Source organism: Monodon monoceros, unplaced genomic scaffold, assembly GCF_005190385.1.
Source record: "Monodon monoceros isolate NGI ecotype Baffin Bay Population unplaced genomic scaffold, NGI_Narwhal_1 Super_Scaffold_15, whole genome shotgun sequence".
Taxonomy (NCBI): domain Eukaryota; kingdom Metazoa; phylum Chordata; class Mammalia; order Artiodactyla; family Monodontidae; genus Monodon; species Monodon monoceros.
Genome location: NW_021703771.1, coordinates 56,743,534 through 56,763,558, shown reverse-complemented (window position 1 = coordinate 56,763,558; position 20,025 = coordinate 56,743,534). Strand labels below are relative to the sequence as shown.

The 20,025-nt window shown below is 37.8% G+C and overlaps 1 protein-coding gene across 5 annotated transcripts in view; it reads right to left on the bottom strand.

Moving 5' to 3' along the window:
- Positions 1-20,025, bottom strand: part of L3MBTL3 (L3MBTL histone methyl-lysine binding protein 3) — a 118,224-nt gene that overhangs the window by 52,501 nt on the left and 45,698 nt on the right. For all 5 annotated transcript variants that reach the window (XM_029224027.1, XM_029224022.1, XM_029224025.1 and 2 more), the window contains 4 exons: positions 19,885-19,976; positions 17,241-17,392; positions 3,628-3,704; positions 605-690 (listed from right to left, as the gene is read on the bottom strand). In XM_029224027.1, the coding sequence (XP_029079860.1) occupies positions 605-690; positions 3,628-3,704; positions 17,241-17,392; positions 19,885-19,976 (407 nt within the window). The remainder of the gene's footprint in view (positions 1-604; positions 691-3,627; positions 3,705-17,240; positions 17,393-19,884; positions 19,977-20,025) is intronic.

Genomic DNA, 20,025 nt, shown 5'->3' with positions numbered 1-20,025 from the left:
TACAAATTATAAAGATATATGAGATTTAAAAAATTTTTAAATACATTTCATTTCTTATTCCTCCCTTGCACACAACTGAGGTTAACTCTGAATCTTAATATGCAAGAAGCAATGACCCTGAGTTAGAAAGATACTATTATAAAAACAGATGACCTTGCATTTTGGTAGTCAAACATGCTGATTTATAGCAATAAAAGAAAAAAAAAAACAACCCAGCATCTCAGCTTGCCATAAACAAACCCAAAGGAATGATCAAATATAATTTTCATTATAAAGCAATATCTCGTCCTGTTTGGTCTTTCAGAATATCTAGCTGGAAAAACAGAAGTGTGCTGTACAACCAACTCACTGCAAACCAATTCAAATATAAGTATTTTCCAAGGAGACTTTAAAGTCCAAAATGGAAGTATTTTTTAGATGCCAACAACAAAACCCCCAGTAACAATTTTGCCTTTCAAAATTGTAAAAATTCAGAAACAACTTCTTTGGTCTTCTGTTTCTCTCCTATTCCTGTTCACCAATACTCTTTCTGTTCTTAAATTTCAATGACTGAACACTATCATCAACACAAATTAATCAAATATTGTAAAATATAATATCTCACCACTTTGAAAGCTCTTGCAGGAGCAGGTAAAGAATTGGTTTCTTCTAAGTACTTATCCCAAGAAAAATGTTTCACATTTGGATAACCTACGAATAAAAACAGTAAATCCTGTCAGGTTTAACCAAGATGATAGTGAGAACCACAAACTGACCTATAAAATTATGAGATATTGTTATCATTATAATGAAGAAAATTATGTTCATATTACACAAAATAACTTTAAACTGGTTACACATTCAGAGCTACTTGTAATAATGAAATCATTTTCATCTAGAGCATGATTTCTTTATTAACTTTTAAATGAAAATTTAATATATACAATTTTCATTCTCAGGTAAGGATAGTCTTACAACACAAAATACACACAAACATAACTACCCTTTAAAATCTAGCAATTTTGCTTCTAATAATCTAGGAAAAATTTCATATGTGTATACAAAGAAAATGCATCATTGTTTGTAAATGTGAAAATGTAAAAACCAGTTAAATGACCATCAATATAGAAATGTGCAAAATATATATATATATATATATATACAGTAAGTGTAAAATAGAAAGCATTTATTAAAAAGAATGAGGCAGGTTTATATATATCAATATGTGAAATATTCCAGATAGTCATATTGTTAGGCCAAACAAATAAGTTAAAATAAATCATGGAACAGTATTAACAAAATGTCTAAAAACAAATATCCTTCCTCCCTCCCACCCTCCTTTTGTTTCCTCCAGAGTCCAAAACCCAGTAGGAAGCCATGAGTAGGAATTAATGTTGGCCCAGCAGGGTAGGAAATTGGCTACTTTATATAGTCCCCTTTATGGGGACTGAAAAAATAAGTAAATATACTGGAGACAACAGAAGCCAGATTTCTCAATGGCTAAAAAGAGAGGTATAAATATGAAAAGTGGAAAACCAGAATGAATTCAGTGGTGTTGGATGTGAATTGAAGCTAATGGTATAAATTCATGGTTTTCAATATCTACAAATGGATATAGAAATACACATAAATTTTTTATATGTTTACATAACTGTATTTCCTATGTCTACTGAGAGGCCAGAAGCAGCATTAGTCCAGTAGCAGTGAGCACACCTAGTGTCTAGGTCTTAGTGTCTAAATATCATTCTCTATGAAAAGGAACCATGGAGTCTGGGAGAAATGGGTGACTTCAGGGTTGGGTCAGGGAAAGCACAAGATAAGCCTAGCTGTAGCAGAAAATAGGAAATTCTCCAAAAAATGATAAAAAAAAAACATGTCAAAAGGACATAGAACCCAGCTTAAAAGGGCTCCCACTGGCCAAATCTGAGAAAATCTCACCATAAAAATAAATAAGGTACTATAGTAATGGATGATAACCTATTGATGACAATAGTAATGTATGGGTCCATGCTGATATAAATAAACTGAATGATAAACAGGAAGATGAGAAAACTATTCTTTGCAGAAGAATGTCAACTAATTATGTACAAGGAATGATGGAATAAGAAAAATTACCATTTAGCAACTGTCTGAATAATAATTCACACTAGAAATATCAACAGATGCTAAAACTAGTGAGTGACATGGGAATGATGCGCAGGATATTTATAAAATCTCAAAGTGTGTCCCCCAAATACTTAACAATTACAGAGAGAAAAAAAGTGACATCTGTGAAGAAGCCTGGTAACTACCACCTTGATCAATTACTAGTAAAAGTCAACCAGTAATGACACAAACGGACATGAACTGCCACGTGAGAGGATGCGATGAGAACACAGCACTGTTTCTGGGATATTCCTGCCAAAAATGCATACCCCGGGTCTAATCACGAGGAAGCACCAATCATGCCCAAATTAAGTAATATTCTACAAAATGACTAATCTGTAGTCATTAATTCTCAAGCATATGGCGGTCATAAAAGTCAAGCAGAGCCAAGTGAAGGAGACCAGAGAAATATGACAACTGAGTAACATGCCTGATCCTTTGGCTATAAATGACATCACCGGTACAACTGACAAACTTGAATGGGTCTCTGGTTCAAGGGTATAGATGAGCCATTTACTGTTCTTGCAACTTTTCTGTTCATTCTACTGAATTGTAAAAGTCCATGAAAGGAGACAGAAGACTTGGTAATCTGCCTCACGTCAGAAGTCACTAATAATGACTCACACCACCCCTTCCCAGGGTACCTAACCCAGTGCTGTGAAAACAGAGCCAGGAACTTGTTGCTCACTGGTCCTGTTTATTTACTGGATCCCTGATGATCACTAAAAGGATGATAAGAAAAAAAGGATCATTATCAAACTGGGAAATCCAAAAGAATCCTCACAGCAATTCAGATGGTGATAGTGGCAATCACTATTCACCACTCCTAATATGACATAAGCCACAGGACAGGACTCAGGAGGACTGAATGGGAGAAATCTTCCAGGCAGCAACACATTTGGGCCACAAAACCATTAATACCTTGCTTTAACACTTTACGGTTTATGTAAATGCTCTTTCATCTTCAAAACAGCTCTGTAAATCAGTAAAGGACAGGAGCTTTTATCTGTGAACATAGAAGAAAACTCAGAAAGTGGAAGGGACTCGCCTCTCCCATCACAGGAATGGCTGGTGCCCTGAGTGAGTAAATGATCAGGTACTAACTGAGACGCAGTGTCAAGGAACTGGGGACAAGCCTAAAACTGACACCAGCTGGTAGAATGGAATAAGACAAGTATTTGAAGCTTCAAGCTGAGTCTTTATGCTTACATGCTGCAGGCAACAACCACACAACAGCTCCTAACAAGCCAAGGAGGCATCCTTTCCCTGTGATAATGACAATCTTCGTCACTCACAGGAGTATCCACAAGCAACCACATATACCACAGTGATGCTCTGTGTCAGCCAACCACCCCGTCATTTCATATAAGCAGTCACCACGGCACATCAGTGATATGCTCAAAAACTCATTGCCTTGTGATGAAGCCACAGAATCTGTTCTTTAGCACATGAAAATAAACTCAAATTGACATAACAAACAGTAGACCCATAATCAACACAAACCTGGAGGAGTAATAAGGGTTCTTCGATGTTCTTTACACCAACCAACTGGATGAATGTGTGGGCTAGAGGCTTCACACCTGTAGGTTATATAAATTTAAAAATCGTAATTATCAGGATAAATTCTCAAATACTAGTAAAAGTTCAAAAGTGTTAGAGATTGTGAACACCTTATACAGAGTTCTATTTTTTACAATCTATCTAATTTGAAAAAAATATTTGCTATACCAAAGGATTTTTCACTCTTCCAATATATTAGTACCAAGTAGATTTTTATCAGATACATATCGTATAAACTTGATACCAGGGAAATAGTTTTGTTCCCACACAAATTGTGTTATATTCCACAACTTCAAAAATAGCAAAAATTAAAAGATAATAAATTTGTGTGTGTGTGTGTGTGAGTGTGAGTGACAGGAAGTCCAGGACATTTGCAAGGTTTTGGGCATGGCCACTAGAAGAGTATACTTACCATTTTTTGAGACAGGAAGAATGCAAGCACAGCCTGACATTCCAAACAGTGAATGAAGAGTTCTGTTACTAACATGTTTAACAAACAGGTCAAGAAGTAGATAATGAGCACAAAAATTTGGAGTTCAAGGGCAAGATCAAGGCTAAAAACACATATTTAGGAGTCATCAGTATTTGGGATGGTATTTAAAGCCATGAGCAGAGATGTGACCATCCAGAAAATGAGTACAGAGAACAGAAAAGAGAAGAGAAGAGACAAAGAAGTCCAAGAAGGAATGACTAGTAAAGTAAGAGAGAGAAAGAAAGATGAAATCGATTGGGTCAAATACTACTGTTAGGTCAAAGAAGAGACAAACAAGAACTGATCACTGGATTTACCAACATAAATATCATTAGTATAGTTGAAAAGAGTTGTTTTGGTGGAGCTGGGAATGGGACAGGGCAAAAGCCTGAATAGAATGGGTTTAAGAGAGAGTGGAAGGAGGAGATTGGTTCAATATGGCAGAGTAGAAGGATGTGCTCTCACTCCCTCTCACGAGAGCACCGGAAGCACAACTAACTGCTGAACGATCATCGACAGGGAGACGCTGAAACTCACCAGAAAAGACACCCCACATCCAAAGACAAAGGAGAAGCCACAATGAGACGGTAGGAGGGGCGCAATCACAATAAAATCAAATCCCATAACCGCTGGGTGGGTGACTCACAAACTAGAGAACACTTATACCACAGAAGTCCACCCACTGGAGTGAAGGCTCTGAGCGCCACATCAGGCTTCCCAACCTGGGGGTCCGGGACCAGGAGGAGGAATTCCTAGAGAATCAGACTTTGAAGGCTAGTGGGATTTGATTGCAGGACTTCAACAGGACTGGGTGAAACAGAGACTCCACTCTTGGAGGGCACACACAAAGTAGTGTGAGCACTGGGACTCAGGTGAAGGAGCAGTGACCCCATAGGAGACTGAACCAGAACTACCTGCTAGTGTTGGAGGGACTCCTACAGAGGCAGGGGGTGGCTGTGGCTCACTGTGAGGACAGGACACTGGCAGCAGAAGTTCTGGGAAGTACTCCTTGGCATGAGCATGCCCAGAGTCCACCATTAGCCCTACCAAAGAGCTGGGTAGGCTCCAGTGCTGGGTCGCCTCAGGCCAAACAACCAACAGGAAGGTAACCCAGCCCCACCCAGCAGCAGACAAGCGGATTAAAGTTTTACTGAGCTCTGTCCACCAGAGCAACACCCAGCTCTACCCATCACCAGTCCCACCCATCAGGAAGCTTGCAGAAGCCTCTTAGATAGCCTCATCCACCAGGGGGCAGACAGCAGAAGCAAGAAGAACTATAATTCTGCAGCCTGTGGAACGAAAACCACATTCACAGACAGAATGAAAAGGCAGAAGACTATGTACCAGATGAAGGAACAAGATTAACCCCCAGAAAAACAACTAAATGAAGCGCACATAGGCAACCTTCCAGAAAAAGAATTCAGAATAATGACAGTGAAGATGATCCAGGACGTCGGGAAAAAAATGGAGGCAAAGATCAAGAAGATGCAAGAAACGTTTAACAAAGACCTAGAAGAATTAAAGAACAAACAGAGATGAACAATACAATAACTGAAATGAAAAATACACCAGAAGGAATCAAGAGCAGAATAACTTAGGCAGAAGAACAGATAAGTGACCTGCAAGACAGAATGGTGGAATTCACTGCTGTGGAACAGAATAAAGAAAAAAGAATGAAAAGAAATGAAGACAGCCTAAGAGATCTCTGGGACAACATTAAACACAACAACATTCACATTATAGGGGTCCCCGAAGGAGAAGAGAGACAGAAAGGACCAAAGAAAATATTTGAAGGGATTATAGTCGATAACTTCCCTAACATGGGAAAGGAAATAGCCACCCAAGTCCAGGAAGCGCAGAGAGTCCCAGGCAGGATAAACCCAAGCAGAAACATGCCGAGACACACAGTAATCAAACTGACAAAAATAAAAGACAAAGAAAAATTATTGAAAGCAACAGGGGAAAAATGACAAATAACCCACAAGGGATCTCCCATAAGGTTAACAGCTGATTTCTCAGCAGAAACTCTACAAGCCAGAAGGGAGTGGTATGATATATTTAAAGTGATGAAAGGTAAGAACCTACAACCAATATTACTCTATGTGGCAAGGATCCCATTCAGGTTCGACGGAGAAATCAAAAGCTTTACAGACAAGCAAAAGCTAAGAGAATTCAGCACCACCAAACCAGCTCTACAACAAATGCTAAAGGAACTTCTTTAAGTGGGAAACACAAAAGAAGAAAAGAACCTACAAAAGAGACCTGATAACAATTATGAAAATGGTAATAGGGACATACATATCAATAATTACCTTAAATGTGAATGGATTAAATGCTCCAACCAAAAGACACAGGCTCACTGAATGGATACAAAAACAAGACCCATATATATGCTGTCTACAAGAGACCCACTTCACAACTAGGGACACATACAGACTGAAAGTGAGGGGATGGAAAAAGATATTCCATGCAAATGGAAATCAAAGGAATGGTGGAGTAGCAATACTCATATCAGATAAAATAGACTTTAAAATAAAGAATGTTTCAAGAGACAAGGAAGGACATTACATAATGATCAAGGGATCAATCCAAGAAGAATATATAACAATCATAACATATATACACCCAACATAGGAGCACCTCAATACATAAGGCAACTGCTAACAGCTATAAAAGAGGAAATCGATAGTAACACAATAATAGTGGGAGACTTTAACACCTCACTTACACCAATGGACACATCATCCAGGCAGAAAATTAATAAGGAAACACAAGCTTTAAATGACACAATAGACCAGATAGATTTAATTGATATTTATAGGACATTCCATCCAAAAACAGCAGATTACACTTTCTTCTCAAGTGCACACGGAACATTCTCCAGGATAGATCACATCTTGGGTCACAAATCAAGCCTCAGTAAATTTAGGAATACTGAAATCATATCAAGCATCTTTTCCGACCACAACGCTATGAGATTAGAAATCAATTACAGGGAAAAAACGTAAAAATCACAAACACATGGAGGCTAAACAATATGTTACTAAATAAGCAAGAGATCACTGAAGAAATCAAAGAGGAAATAAAAAATACCTAGAGGCAAATGACAACGAAAATACGACGATCAAAAACCTATGGAATGCAGCAAAAGCAGTTCTAAGAGGGAAGTTTATACCAATACAATCCTACCTCAAGAAGGAAGAAAAATCTCAAATAAACAATCTAACCTTACACCTAAAGGAACTAGAGAGAGAAGAACAAACAAAACCCAAAGTTAGTAGAAGGAAAGAAATTGTAAAGATCGGAGCAGAAATAAATGAAATAGAAACAAAGAAAACAATAGCAAAGATCAATAAAACCAAAAGTTGGTTCTTTGAGAAGATAAACAAAATTGATAAACCATTAGCCAGACTCATCAAGAAAAAGAGGGAGAGGACTCAAATCAATAAAATTAGAAATGAAAAAGGAGAAGTTACAGCAGACATGCAAAAATACAAAGCATCCTAAGAGACTACTACAAGCAACTGTATACCAATAAAATGGACAACCTGGAAGAAATGGACAAATTCTTAGAAAGGTATAACCTTCCAAGACTTAACCAGGAAGAAACAGAAAAGATGAACAGACCAATCACAAGTAATGAAATTGAAACTGTGATTAAAAATCTTCAAACAAACAAAAGTCCAGGATCAGATGGCTTCACAGGTGAATTCTATCAAACATTTAGAGAAGAGCTAACACCCATCCTTCTCAAACTCTTCCAAAAACTGAAGAGGAAGGGAAACTCCCAAACTCATTCCATGAGGCCACCATCACCCTGACACCAAAACCAGACAAAGATACTACAAAAAAAGAAAATTACAGACCAATATCACTGATGAATATAGATGCAAAAATCTTCAATGAAATACTAGCAAACAGAATCCAACAGCACATTAAAAGGATCAGACTATACTGCAAAGCTACAGTAATCAAGACAATATGGTACTGGCACAAAAACAGAAATATAGGTCAATGGAACAGGAGAGAAAGCCCAGAGATAAACCCATGCACCTATGGTCAACTAATCTATGACAAAGGAGGCAAGGATATACAATGGAGAAAAGACAGCCTCTCCAGTAAGTGGTGCTGGGAAAACTGGACAGCTACATGTAAAGAATGAAACTAGAACACTCCCTAACACCATATACAAAATTAAACTCAAAATGGATTAAAGACCTAAATGTAAGACCAGACACTATAAAACCCTTAGAGGAAAACATAGGAAGAACACTCTTTGACATAAATCACAGCAAGATCTTTTTTTGACCCACCTCCTAGAGTAATGGGAATAAAAACAAAAATAAAAAAATGGGACCTAATGAAACTTCAAAGCTTTTGCACAGCAAAGGAAACTACATACAAGACGAAAAGACAACCCTCAGATGGGAGAAAATATTTGCAAATGAATCAACAGACAAAGGACTGATGTCCAAAATATATACACAGCTCATGCAGCTCCATATTAAAAAAACAAGCCACCCAATCAAAAAATGGGCAGAAGATCTAACTAGACATCTCTCTAAAGAAGAAATACAGATGGCCAAGAAGCACATGAAAAGCTGCTCAACATCACTAATTATTAGAGAAATGCAAATCCAAACTATAATGAGGTATCACCTCACACCAGTTAGAATGGGCATCATCAGAAAATCTACAAACAACAAATGCTGGAGAGGGTGTGGAGAAAAGGGAACCCTCTTGCACTGTTGGTGGGAATGTAAATTGATACAGCCACTATGGAGAACAGTATGGAGGTTCCTTAAAAAACTAAAAATAGAATTACCATATGACCCATAATCCCACTACTGGGCATATACCCAGAGAAAACCATAATTCAAAAAGACACATGTAGGGCTTCCCTGGTGGCGCAGTGGTTGGGAGTCTGCCTGCCAATGCAGGGGACACGGGTTCGTGCCCCGGTCCGAGAAGATCCCACATGCCGCGGAGCGGCTGGGCCTGTGAGCCATGGCCGCTGAACCTGCACGTCCGGAGCCTGTGCTCTGCAACGGGAGAGGCCACAACAGTGAGAGGCCCGCGTACCGCAAAAAAAAAAAAAAAGAAAAAAGACACATGTACCCCAATGTTCATTGCAGCACTATTTATGATAGCTAGGTCATGGAAGCAACCTAAATGCCAATCGACAGATGAATGGATAAAGAAGATGTGGTACATATATACAATGGAATATTACTCAGCCATATAAAGGAACGCAATTGGGTCATACGTAGAGACATGGATGGATCTAGAGACTGTCATACAGAGTTAAGGAAGTCAGAAAGAGAAAAACAAATATAGTATATTAACGCATATATGTGGAATCTAGAAAAATGGTACAGATGAACCAGTTTGCAAGGCAGAAACAGAGACACAGATGTAGAGAACAAACATATGGACACCAAGGGGGAAAACTGGGGGGCAGTGGTGGTGGTGATGGGATGAATTGGGAGACTGGGAGTGACATATATACACTAATATGTATAAAACAGATAACTAATAAGAACTTGCTGTATAAAAAATAAAATAAATAAATAAAATGGAAAGCCAAAAAAAAAAAAAGAGAGAGAGAGTGGAAGGAGATGGGAACAGCTAACTCAGAAAATACATTTAAGGGGTTGTGTTTTAAAAGGAAGCAGAGAAATGAGAAATTAGAAAAAGGGAGGTTGTTGGTTTTTTTAAAATTTGGGACATACTTAGGGGAAGCTGGATTAGGCATATATGGAAATCTCTGTACATTAAGTTTGGAATTACTTCAAAATAAAACTTTTTTTTAAAAGATGGGAAATATTACTTCATTTATTCAAGACATATATGCTGACCGACTACCATGATCAGGGCACTGTTCTAGGTGCTAGGGCTACAACAACTATCAAAACAAACAAAAATCCTTTCTCCTGCTTGGGTACCGTAGGAATAATTCAAAAGAGAGGGATGACCTATCAATGCAGAAGAGAACTCACTCTGTGTGAGGGAACAGAAAAGCGTGAGAGCAGGGGGACATCACGCACAGTTAGAGAGAAGGTTCCACAGAGATCAGAAAGGTGGGGAGACAACATGGTGGGAGCATGTGGACCTCTCTTTTGACCATGTCTATTTTGTCAGTGATACAGGAAGCAAACTTATCAACTGAGTGGGAGAAAACGAGAGGGGCTGTGAAAGATTTGAGGGAATAAAAAGGGGAGTGAAATTTACTGGAAGAATAGACAAGGACATGTAGCAGGATTATGGGGCAGGACTAAGGGCCCCGTTGAGGTTAGCAGTCATGAAAGTGAGTTAGGCCAGTCAGCATGTTGCGTCTTTCTCCAGCTATATTCAACCGCTCAGGCACAGGCAGAGAGTAGGCAGAAAGTCAGATTCAACCAGAATTGGGATTTTGCCAGGCAAACACAATATAAGGAAGTAGAGGCTATACTTACAAGGGAGTAGTTATAACAGTATTGCAAAATATACAAGCATCTAGAGGCATATTACAATTAAAACCTTAAAAAAAAAGTTGGTAGAACACTTCCCATCTGTGTTCTCAAAGATGATAGGAATCATGAAGTTTAAAAAAAAACGTCAGGACCCTATGATCAAATATTTGAGGAAAATAACACATCTCCCTCTTAGAGATTTACAAAATACATCATTAGCATATTAAAGACTGAAGTTATTCTACACCAGGCATACTTCACCTTATTTCACCTTGCTTTACTGTGCTTTGTAAAGATCACGTTTTTTACAAATTGAAGGTTTGTGGCAATGCTGTGTTGTCAGAAGACGGTTAGCATTTTTTATCAGTAAAGTGTTTTTTAATTAAGGTATATCCATTGCTTTTTTAGACATAATGCTATTGCACACTTAACAGACTACAGAGAACTTTCTAGGAAATGTTGTAAGTGAACTAACATCCAGTCACCACTTTCCAAGTCAATCTTTCCAAGTGAGCAGCTCTGACCAGTAACACAAGATGAGCTGATGGAACCCCAACTTAATGCTGATTTTTCTCAAAATTATTTCAGTAGAAAATACCTTTAAATTTATAGTTGAAGGTTTTTATTCACTTATTAAATATCCCCTACCCACCCTCCCTTACACTATTATTTTTCTTAATCTATATAGGGTTACATGTGTATGTGTATGTCATTATTTTAGAAATGTGAAAGGAAGACATAATGCCGCCCAGTTCATATGGCAATTGGTACATTGCTTACACTATCCATTGTCATAAAAGATATTTTAATACCCAATTCCTTCCGAGGCATTATTATAAATTGTATAAGCAAAACTGTGGAGCTCGATTTCCAGCGGTACTATTCTTTCCTAGACAATTATTTGGTTATGGATTATTAGTAATGATGCAGCCTTTATTTTAGAGAAATTTTTATTTTATTCTAGGGAAAGCTGTTAATTGATATAGGGATCCTTAAAAATGAAAAAATAAGTATATAATACTTTAATTTTTTCCTTCCCAATTTAAGAGAACTATCAAGTACTTCTAATTATCTGTCAGGTTCGTGTTGATTGAAATACAAGCATTAGACATAATTAACTCTTTTGATTTTACTGGATTTCTCTATAAATTATAAGTGAGGAAAATACTGTAGCGTATTTTGGCCACTCATTCCTGTACTGCCTGAATCTTATATAAGGTTTTAATATTATTTAAATATTGATCAAAGTCACCGTCTAAAGTAAACCAGGAAACTGTCTCAATAATGAAAATAAAAATAGCCCTATTTTTATCTAGTTTACTTACAGCTCCTCAATAAACAAACACCACTTCGTTCAGAAGTTGGAAGGCTGTGAAATCCTTTGTTACTATTGAAACACAAGTCATCTCTTAGTCCCATCTAGTGTTCAGAAGCAGAAATGTAACCAAGAAAAGATATATTGAAGAACAACTAATGGTGAAAAGTTTGGCAAATCGTTGCTCCCTGTGCCTTTCCTTTCTTTCTTTGGGGTTTTTATGTGTATTGTTAAAGAACTCCATCTCCCAAAAATATTTCTTTTAAGACCACTTCACAAGTAAGTGCAAATTATTTATGAAGGCTGCTAAGATCCAATCAGACCTAGACTGGTAGATAATAACAGAAATGATAATTCATGAAAAATCCATGTTTGTAATATAAAGCGAGCAAACATTAAGATCCTCATTTTATGGAAACACTGAGAGGTTAAGCGAATTGGGGTTAAAAAGAAAGGGACCCTGGTTCTATCAGTCACAGCCAAAAGCTAAACGAAAGTAAGGCACACACGCTGCGCTCCCCAGATCTCGGCAGAGAGTCAAACAAGAACATTTCAAGACGCTCACTTAAGGAAAACCTCAAAGTCTTCATTCAAGCAATGGTTTAGATTCTTTGAAGAAATACAGCACACTTGGCCTCTCTCACTCCCTAAATCCAGAGCATGACGACTGTCAATTTATTTCCCAGGGCCCACTTTCCTGGCTCCCACTCTGCGCTAACTCTTCAGGGCTTCCAACACTCTGTTTTACTACTAAACCCCAAACCTCATCATACGGAGTCATCATAGTTCTTTTCATCCCTAATTCATTTCCAAACCCATTCCCCACAGTGGCTGTTTTCAATATTCGTAATTTGCTTCAAGATTAAAACCTGATTTCACTAACACAGTGACTACTAGGAAAAGATAAAGGAGGTGCCACCTCATCACTCTAGCGTCAATTTTCCTTTCATGTCTTCATTTCCTCCATGAGTGAGAATAAAGCTTATTTCTTCCCAAGGCTAGCCCCTCCTACAGGACGCGGTATCCTCAATTATTCAGTCTCAGATATCTCCCCTCTCCCTCTACAGTGGCTTCCTTCCTTCAACTAAGCTCAACACTCTCTGTGTGCAGGAAATCCTCCTTAAGGGTTGACTCCCCCTCAGGCAATAATCCACTTTCACCTTCAGGGCCAAACTTCTCTGCTTGATGTCCTTTACAGCTATCTCTTCAACCTTTTGCAAACTGGTTTCTGTTTCTAAAATTCTTATTTTAATCCTCACACCACCTTGTGAGATAGGGACTATTTAATCCTTTCTGCAAAGGGGGCAACTAAAGCTTAGAGAAGTTAAGTCACTTACTGAATCCCCGGGCTGCCATACCCCAAACATACCATTTTTGCCCCATGGGCTTAAACATAAGCAGCGCTTTCCAGGAATATTTCATCCCAACATCTAAGTACTAATTCCTATCATTCTTCATGGTCCAGTTCAAATCCCATGTCCCCAGGAAGACCTCCCCGAGAACCCTCCAGTGAGTCAGTCAGCCTTTCCTTCCATTTGCCACCAGAGACGGCAAGCAGTTGGTTCTATTAAGCACTAACCACCATCAACTCTGCAGCCAAGACAGTAGTGCTGCGTTTCTCTCCGTTCCCAGACACTGAGCCCCTCAAGACTGAAGTGCAGAGCTACCTAGGTCCCTGTCGTCTCTGTGACTCATCACCACCATCAAGGGTTGCTTTCCAAATTTAATGGCTGATGACAAACCTGTTAATTTTGACAATGCTCTAAGAAACTGACAACACAATGCAGCTTTTCAACATTATTTTGGGGAGACACATAAAACTAATATTACTCTCAATGTACAAATGTGAAAGAGCCCCATCTCTAAAAAAAAAAAATAGAAGAAGTTTGCAATCCACTTGGAAACAACGGTCAAAGGTCCCAGCCCCATATTTGTTCTAATTCACTAACTCGGTGCTTCTCTTTTTCATAGATCTGTTTGATGATTTTTCAGCCTAACTCACTGGGATACTGGACTGAAATTCAAAGACGGCTGAAGTGGCAACCTCATGCTAGTCAACAGTCGCCTAAGTCCTGTTGTCATGGCTTCCTGGTTCCCAAAAGCCAAGGTCACGTGAAAATAACATTTTTGGGGGAGGGGTGGGGTTGGGTCACATATTGCTATTATTTATTATTATTATTAATATTATTATCATTTTGTTAACTTTTTATTTTATACTGGAGTATAGTTAATTAACAATGTTGTGCTAGCAAAGCGATTGATTCGGTTATACAAATACATGTATCTATTCTGAAAATAACATTTCTTAAAAGCAAGATTCCTTCCCAGGGCCTGAGGGAAGAGAGGGGGTGACTCCTCATTGTGGAGCCCAGCCCTCAGGCATTGGAAGATGACTGAGGGAAAGAGGCCACACGCTGCGCCGGGAGGATGGTGGCATCCTCACTGGGAGGGCTTTCCTTCTGCCGTCCTTAAAGTTCTTTCCAGTATTCCAATATTCTGTGATATTTAGGATTATTCCTAAGTCTAATCACTGCCAAGGGGATAGAATTAAACGACTACCAACTACCAGTAATAAAAGCACAGAGGAAACCCAGAGGTAAACCAATTATTATTCTAATATATGTATATTATTTCCTTTCATTAAAAACTACTTCAATCCTACATAAATTTAAATCCCACGTAGCACTCCTCTTTGGAAGGAAGAAATGTTTTACTGCAATTAAACATGCAGTACCACAAATGTGTGTGTGTGTGCGCGCGCACGCGTGTGTGTGCATGCGTGCGTGAGCGCTTTCAAATTCCCACTAAGGTAAAAAGAGATAAGATCACTGTCCAATTCAAAGGGAAAAAAATCTCATTTCCAAACTATTTTAAATTGGGAAAGCAATCCAATTGGTATCCTCAATTACATACCTAAGTAATTTATGCAGATACTAACCATTCCAAAATTCGAAGATCAAAGAACGTAATATTTAATAAGGCTGGAGAAATTCCAGTGCACTTAAGCAAGTTTCAATGTGCCTTAATTGTATATTGAGGCAGAGGACACACCACTGTTCTTTTTCTGACAATTAATAAAATATAACTTCAAGAGTTAGAAGTATAAGTATATCCTCAAAGTACATTCCATTCTAAAAACAATTTGGTTGTGCTCATAAGAGTGCAAAATCAGAGCTGAAAGAGATCAATTTTTCCCCCTGCTCTTTCTAATAAGAACCCAGGATGCTTCCTAGTCCCTAGGCATTTGCCATTAAAGAAAAATGTGACAAATTCTTCTAGAATTCCTCATTACTTTTTTCCAGAAGAATGTTTTTAAAGGAAATGCATTTACGTCAAATAAGCAACTTAACTTTTAAACCCTATAACACTTATAAGACCACAAAAATAACTGAAACTAACATCCACCCATTTTGTTTATATCAGGCAAAAGCTCTAAAAAAAGTTCTCCCTAAATGAATCAGAACTTTAAAAACAAAAAGCTCTCATTTCAACAAATTCTAACTACTGCTTTAAAGTATCATTTATTAAAAAAAGGACTGGATCCTAGTCATCAAGTTGGTACTGCCACCATCACAGCACATCAAACACAGGAGGGAGAAATATGTTCCTCCCAGGACAGATTACAATATTCCTAAATTTACAGTTTTCTCATCTATTCACTCACTCAGGATAGGTACACATAATTTTAAAAGAAACAAAAACCACCAGTTTGCAGAAAATACGAAAAAGAGAAGAACATGGTAAAGCAATACGATGAGGATTCAATCAGCAAACCCAGAATGTGGGAGACTCAACAGGAAAAACAACCTGGTTTCTTCAGTAAAAGTTACAAGGGGAAGAAAATGATGGAGGAATAGGAATCTATAAATTAAAATTGATCAAGAGAAACATCAAAGCAATCATAAAATGTGCATCTTATTTGGACCTAAAGCAAGCAAGAAGGAAAACCAAGACAATTGCGGGAGAATGTTTAAGTATGTTAGTGACATTATGCCATTTATAACTTTATATATTTGAAGAAAGAAAAAGAATATCTTTAGAAGAGACATTCACAGATGAAATGCCATGGTATCTGGAATTTGCTTCAAAGCAATCCTGGTGTTGGGAATTTAGGAGTAGGAAAACACAGGAAACAAGACTGATGTAAACTGGTAACTGCTGGTGGTAGTTAATGGCTGCAGGAGGGTCACGCTATTATTCTCACTTTTGTATATGCTTGAAATGGTTTATGTTTCAATAATAAATTTGATTGTAAACTGAATAAAAAGATATCCTATGAGGAAAATTATGCTTTTCAGAAAAAAGCTGGGTTAAACACTAAAATATTGACAAGTACTTGACTATGCGATGTGATCATGGAACTACTTTAAAAAATTCTGTGAAAACCATATGTAACATGTAATTCAGATTTTTAAAATTCACCGTTTAAAAGTCTGAATAGCAAATGGCTTTCACTGTCTCTCCTTTTTTAAAACAATGCAAGTAAAACTGATGCCTGTCTGAGAATCCAATTTGAGGATTAATGGAAATTACTGATGGCTCTACTGAATATTTAAATATACACACACTGAAAAAGACAGGAAACAAGCTTTCCTGAAACTGAGCTACATTTATATAAATTAAACTCCATTTGCTACTGTAACATTAGCCTTATTTTATAAAGATGTCTGTCACTTCTCATTGTAAGTATTCTCCAGAAGGAACTAAACAGTGCAGAAATGACTTTCACCAGCAAACTGAATTGTAGTTTCATCAATGAACATGAATTTGGTATGAAAAGTCATTATTTCAATTGCTTAATCAAAATCTCATGGTTTTATTATAATTAGCTTATGATTATGTAATTTTATAATTATGTTGCTCCTACCACTTTATGTAGTATAGTCAACACCCATAAGGATTAAAAACAATATTCTTCAATTAATAATTTGTATTCAGCAATTATAAATAGTTAAGTTAGCTACTGGGCATGAAAACATGAAAGGAAGATTAAAATATTTTCCTGAAAAATGAGATGAAGGGGAAGTGTGAGTCTGTGCATACATTCACGTGTGAGTGTCTGTTGGGAGTGTGGTATGAATTGCACTTCCACAGGAGGAAGTCAACTAAAATACAAATCACGAAGTAGAATTAAAGGATGTTATTTAGAAATATACGCCATATGGAACAGGTAAAAAGTTAAAAATCTGAAATGGGAAAGAGTGGGACAGAGCACTATTACTTTAGTCATAAGCTTTGCATTATTACTGTTTTTAATATAATGTACTTGGATAACACTCAATTAATAAAGCACACAGCAATGGAAAAAATGTCTCACCAATAGTCATAGCTCTCATCCCAGTTGTCAAAATGTACGAGGAAACGATTGTCCACCATATCTGTTACCGTAGCAACACAGATGAATGCAGGGTTCTTTTTGTCTACAGCTTCAAGCTTCATTCCAACTCGAAAGCCTGATGGGATCACTGTCTATGAAACATACAGATTTAATTAGAGATAAGCACACACTTAACAGCAAGGACCTGCACCCTCTCTGCACCTCTGCCTGAAGGCCTGGCATCCATCAACTGTACTCACATAATTTAAAAATCATGAACCACTTTTACAGCAGAGTTGCTTTCCAACAAGCAGCAATAAGAGAAATGTCCTGTTGCTACACCCAATTAACTATCTGGACCTTTAAAACTTACACACCCACAACCTCGCAAAGTTAATTAATTTTAACATGTGTCCTGATACTTTAGATGACTACACGAGTTAGGCAAGTTTCATTTACTGTAGAGTTTACTTTCAGTTTTTCTTTTCCTTTATTACAGATTTAACAATGAAAATTATTTCACACAAAATAAGCACTTCAGCTAAAAATGTGTGTAAGTCAGTATAAATTCACTCCCTCTTCTGAAAAGGTCTTTCAAAAGAGTACTCTATTGAAAGTAGGTCATCTTCCTATACAAAAGGCTACAAATTATTACAACTTTGATTCAACAATACAGATATTATTCACAATAGCACGAAAAGAACTGGCTGTTAACACATACAGCCATTCAAAATAGTTTGTAACATAAGGAAATCCACAGATTATCAGCTATCTGGGACATGAAACTAAGACAATAATAAGTTCAGTAAGACTTAGTGCTTGAGGTGCTGCAGGTGTAAACATTCCTTACAATCTTTCGTGAGGAAAAGTATCTGAATCTCAGAGAAGTACCTGAATATCAGTTATATCAATCACAACACATTACAAATCACTTCAGCCCTTCTAAAAAAAATCCTTCTGTCCAGACTGAAGCGCACAGATACTATTCTAATCACTTTAAGCAAAGTAGATGTTATCTCTCTTTTTGCTATAATTATACAGCTATCATTAGAAAAACGTGGACAGCCACGTATCTGAATATGTTAGAGTGAAGTTCTGTCTGAGTCAAAGGATCAGGCACTAATGCTACACAGATACTGTTACTACATATTTAAGCCCTGAAATTATTTATCAGTGTTCTGACCGTAAACTATTGAGTATTCTGAGGTAGAGGAATCTAGAAAGAGAAAAATTAATCGCCTCTTAGATACCGAACACACAGCCCAAGATTAAGTTTTGTGCTAGCAATGCACAGAATTTAAGACGATGGTTCAAGGCAGTGGATCAAATCCCTGACTGAACTCATCACCAGACAACCAGACAAGGATTAGGAAACTTGGAGCAGTGACAGCAAGCAGGCTGCTGAGTTTTCCACCTGACTGATCTTCCTCCCTTGTCTTGACAGAGAATGATGTCGAATGACTACGCAGTATTTACATTTCAGCAATTAAGTTATACTCTCAATTAAGACATTTAAAAATAATAGCCTGGCTCATTATCTCTATTAATTACCTAAATGCACACACACACACACACACACACACTCCCTCTCCAGTTCTCTAACTCAACCTGGCTTATGTTCACAATTCGATTAGAGAATGTTTCAGCCATGACTGATGCCCTCAAAACACCCGGTTAATGTCATTTCCCAAATGAGGGTATTTGGGGTGTGTGAGAAGGTTTTCCCCACTCCTGATATTTATTTGGAGGGGATCCCTCGTGAAACATGGCTGCCTCTCTCTACGCTCTCACTCACTGTCCCTAACTGGTGAATCTGGAAAGAGGAACTGGTCACACCTTTAAGAGTAAGCTGGCCTACAGGACATAACAGTCTCCACTCTGCCCCTCTAGGAGCAAGAGCTGTCCTGCAAGAGGGTAGTCTGCCCTGGTCCAGCGCTCCTGGGCTTGGCTGGTGAGGCAGGAAGGGCCAGTAAACCTCTTCAACCCCAGGGCTCAGAATCAAGAAACGCATCTCCCAGCAGATACAGGCCATGCATGTACTCCAGCTGAGCCCTTACCAACTATGAAGATGAGACTTTGGTTTTCCACCTGCTTGCTCTCTGTCCTTTCCAATGAGATCAGAACTAGGGCAGGGAAGAAGACTAACATATCAGGCCTCCTCAGAGATGCCAACAGGTCAAGAAGTGGAAAATACAAACACATCCAGACTTTGCTTCTGTTACACTGCGGAACAGAGCTAGAAGCTGGAGAGAAGATTTAAATGATAGTCCCTAGCATGCAAACCTAAATGGGGCTACATGCATCTCACTATGTGAATCCCATCTGAACAGCACTCCTAAAGCCAAGTGACAATAACAACGAAATGTCACAATTTTTCTTACGCACCTTAATTGTAAATTATAGCTAGGTTTTATACTATGTTGCCTTTTATTATTTAACAAAAAAAGACAGCCATGTTATGGCCCAAAACAGATATTTATTCAGGATGATTTTAAGCTAATTTTAAAGTTTAATTAAGATAAGAGCACTGTATTTACCAAAGCTATAAAATTTATTATAGTTTCTTGTTATCCCTTGTAATTTATCTAGTGAAACACTCAAAAGCCACTTCCTGTGAAAGGAGAAGTATTTTGGAGGTACTTACTATATTCTGATTTTCAAATAATGACTTGGGAGCAGCCTGAGCTTTGCATGTCTTGAGATAAGCCTGCCAATTAAATTCTTCTTCTTTATACCCTAGGGTAAGCACATATAAACACACAGTAAAATACCAAAATATTTCACA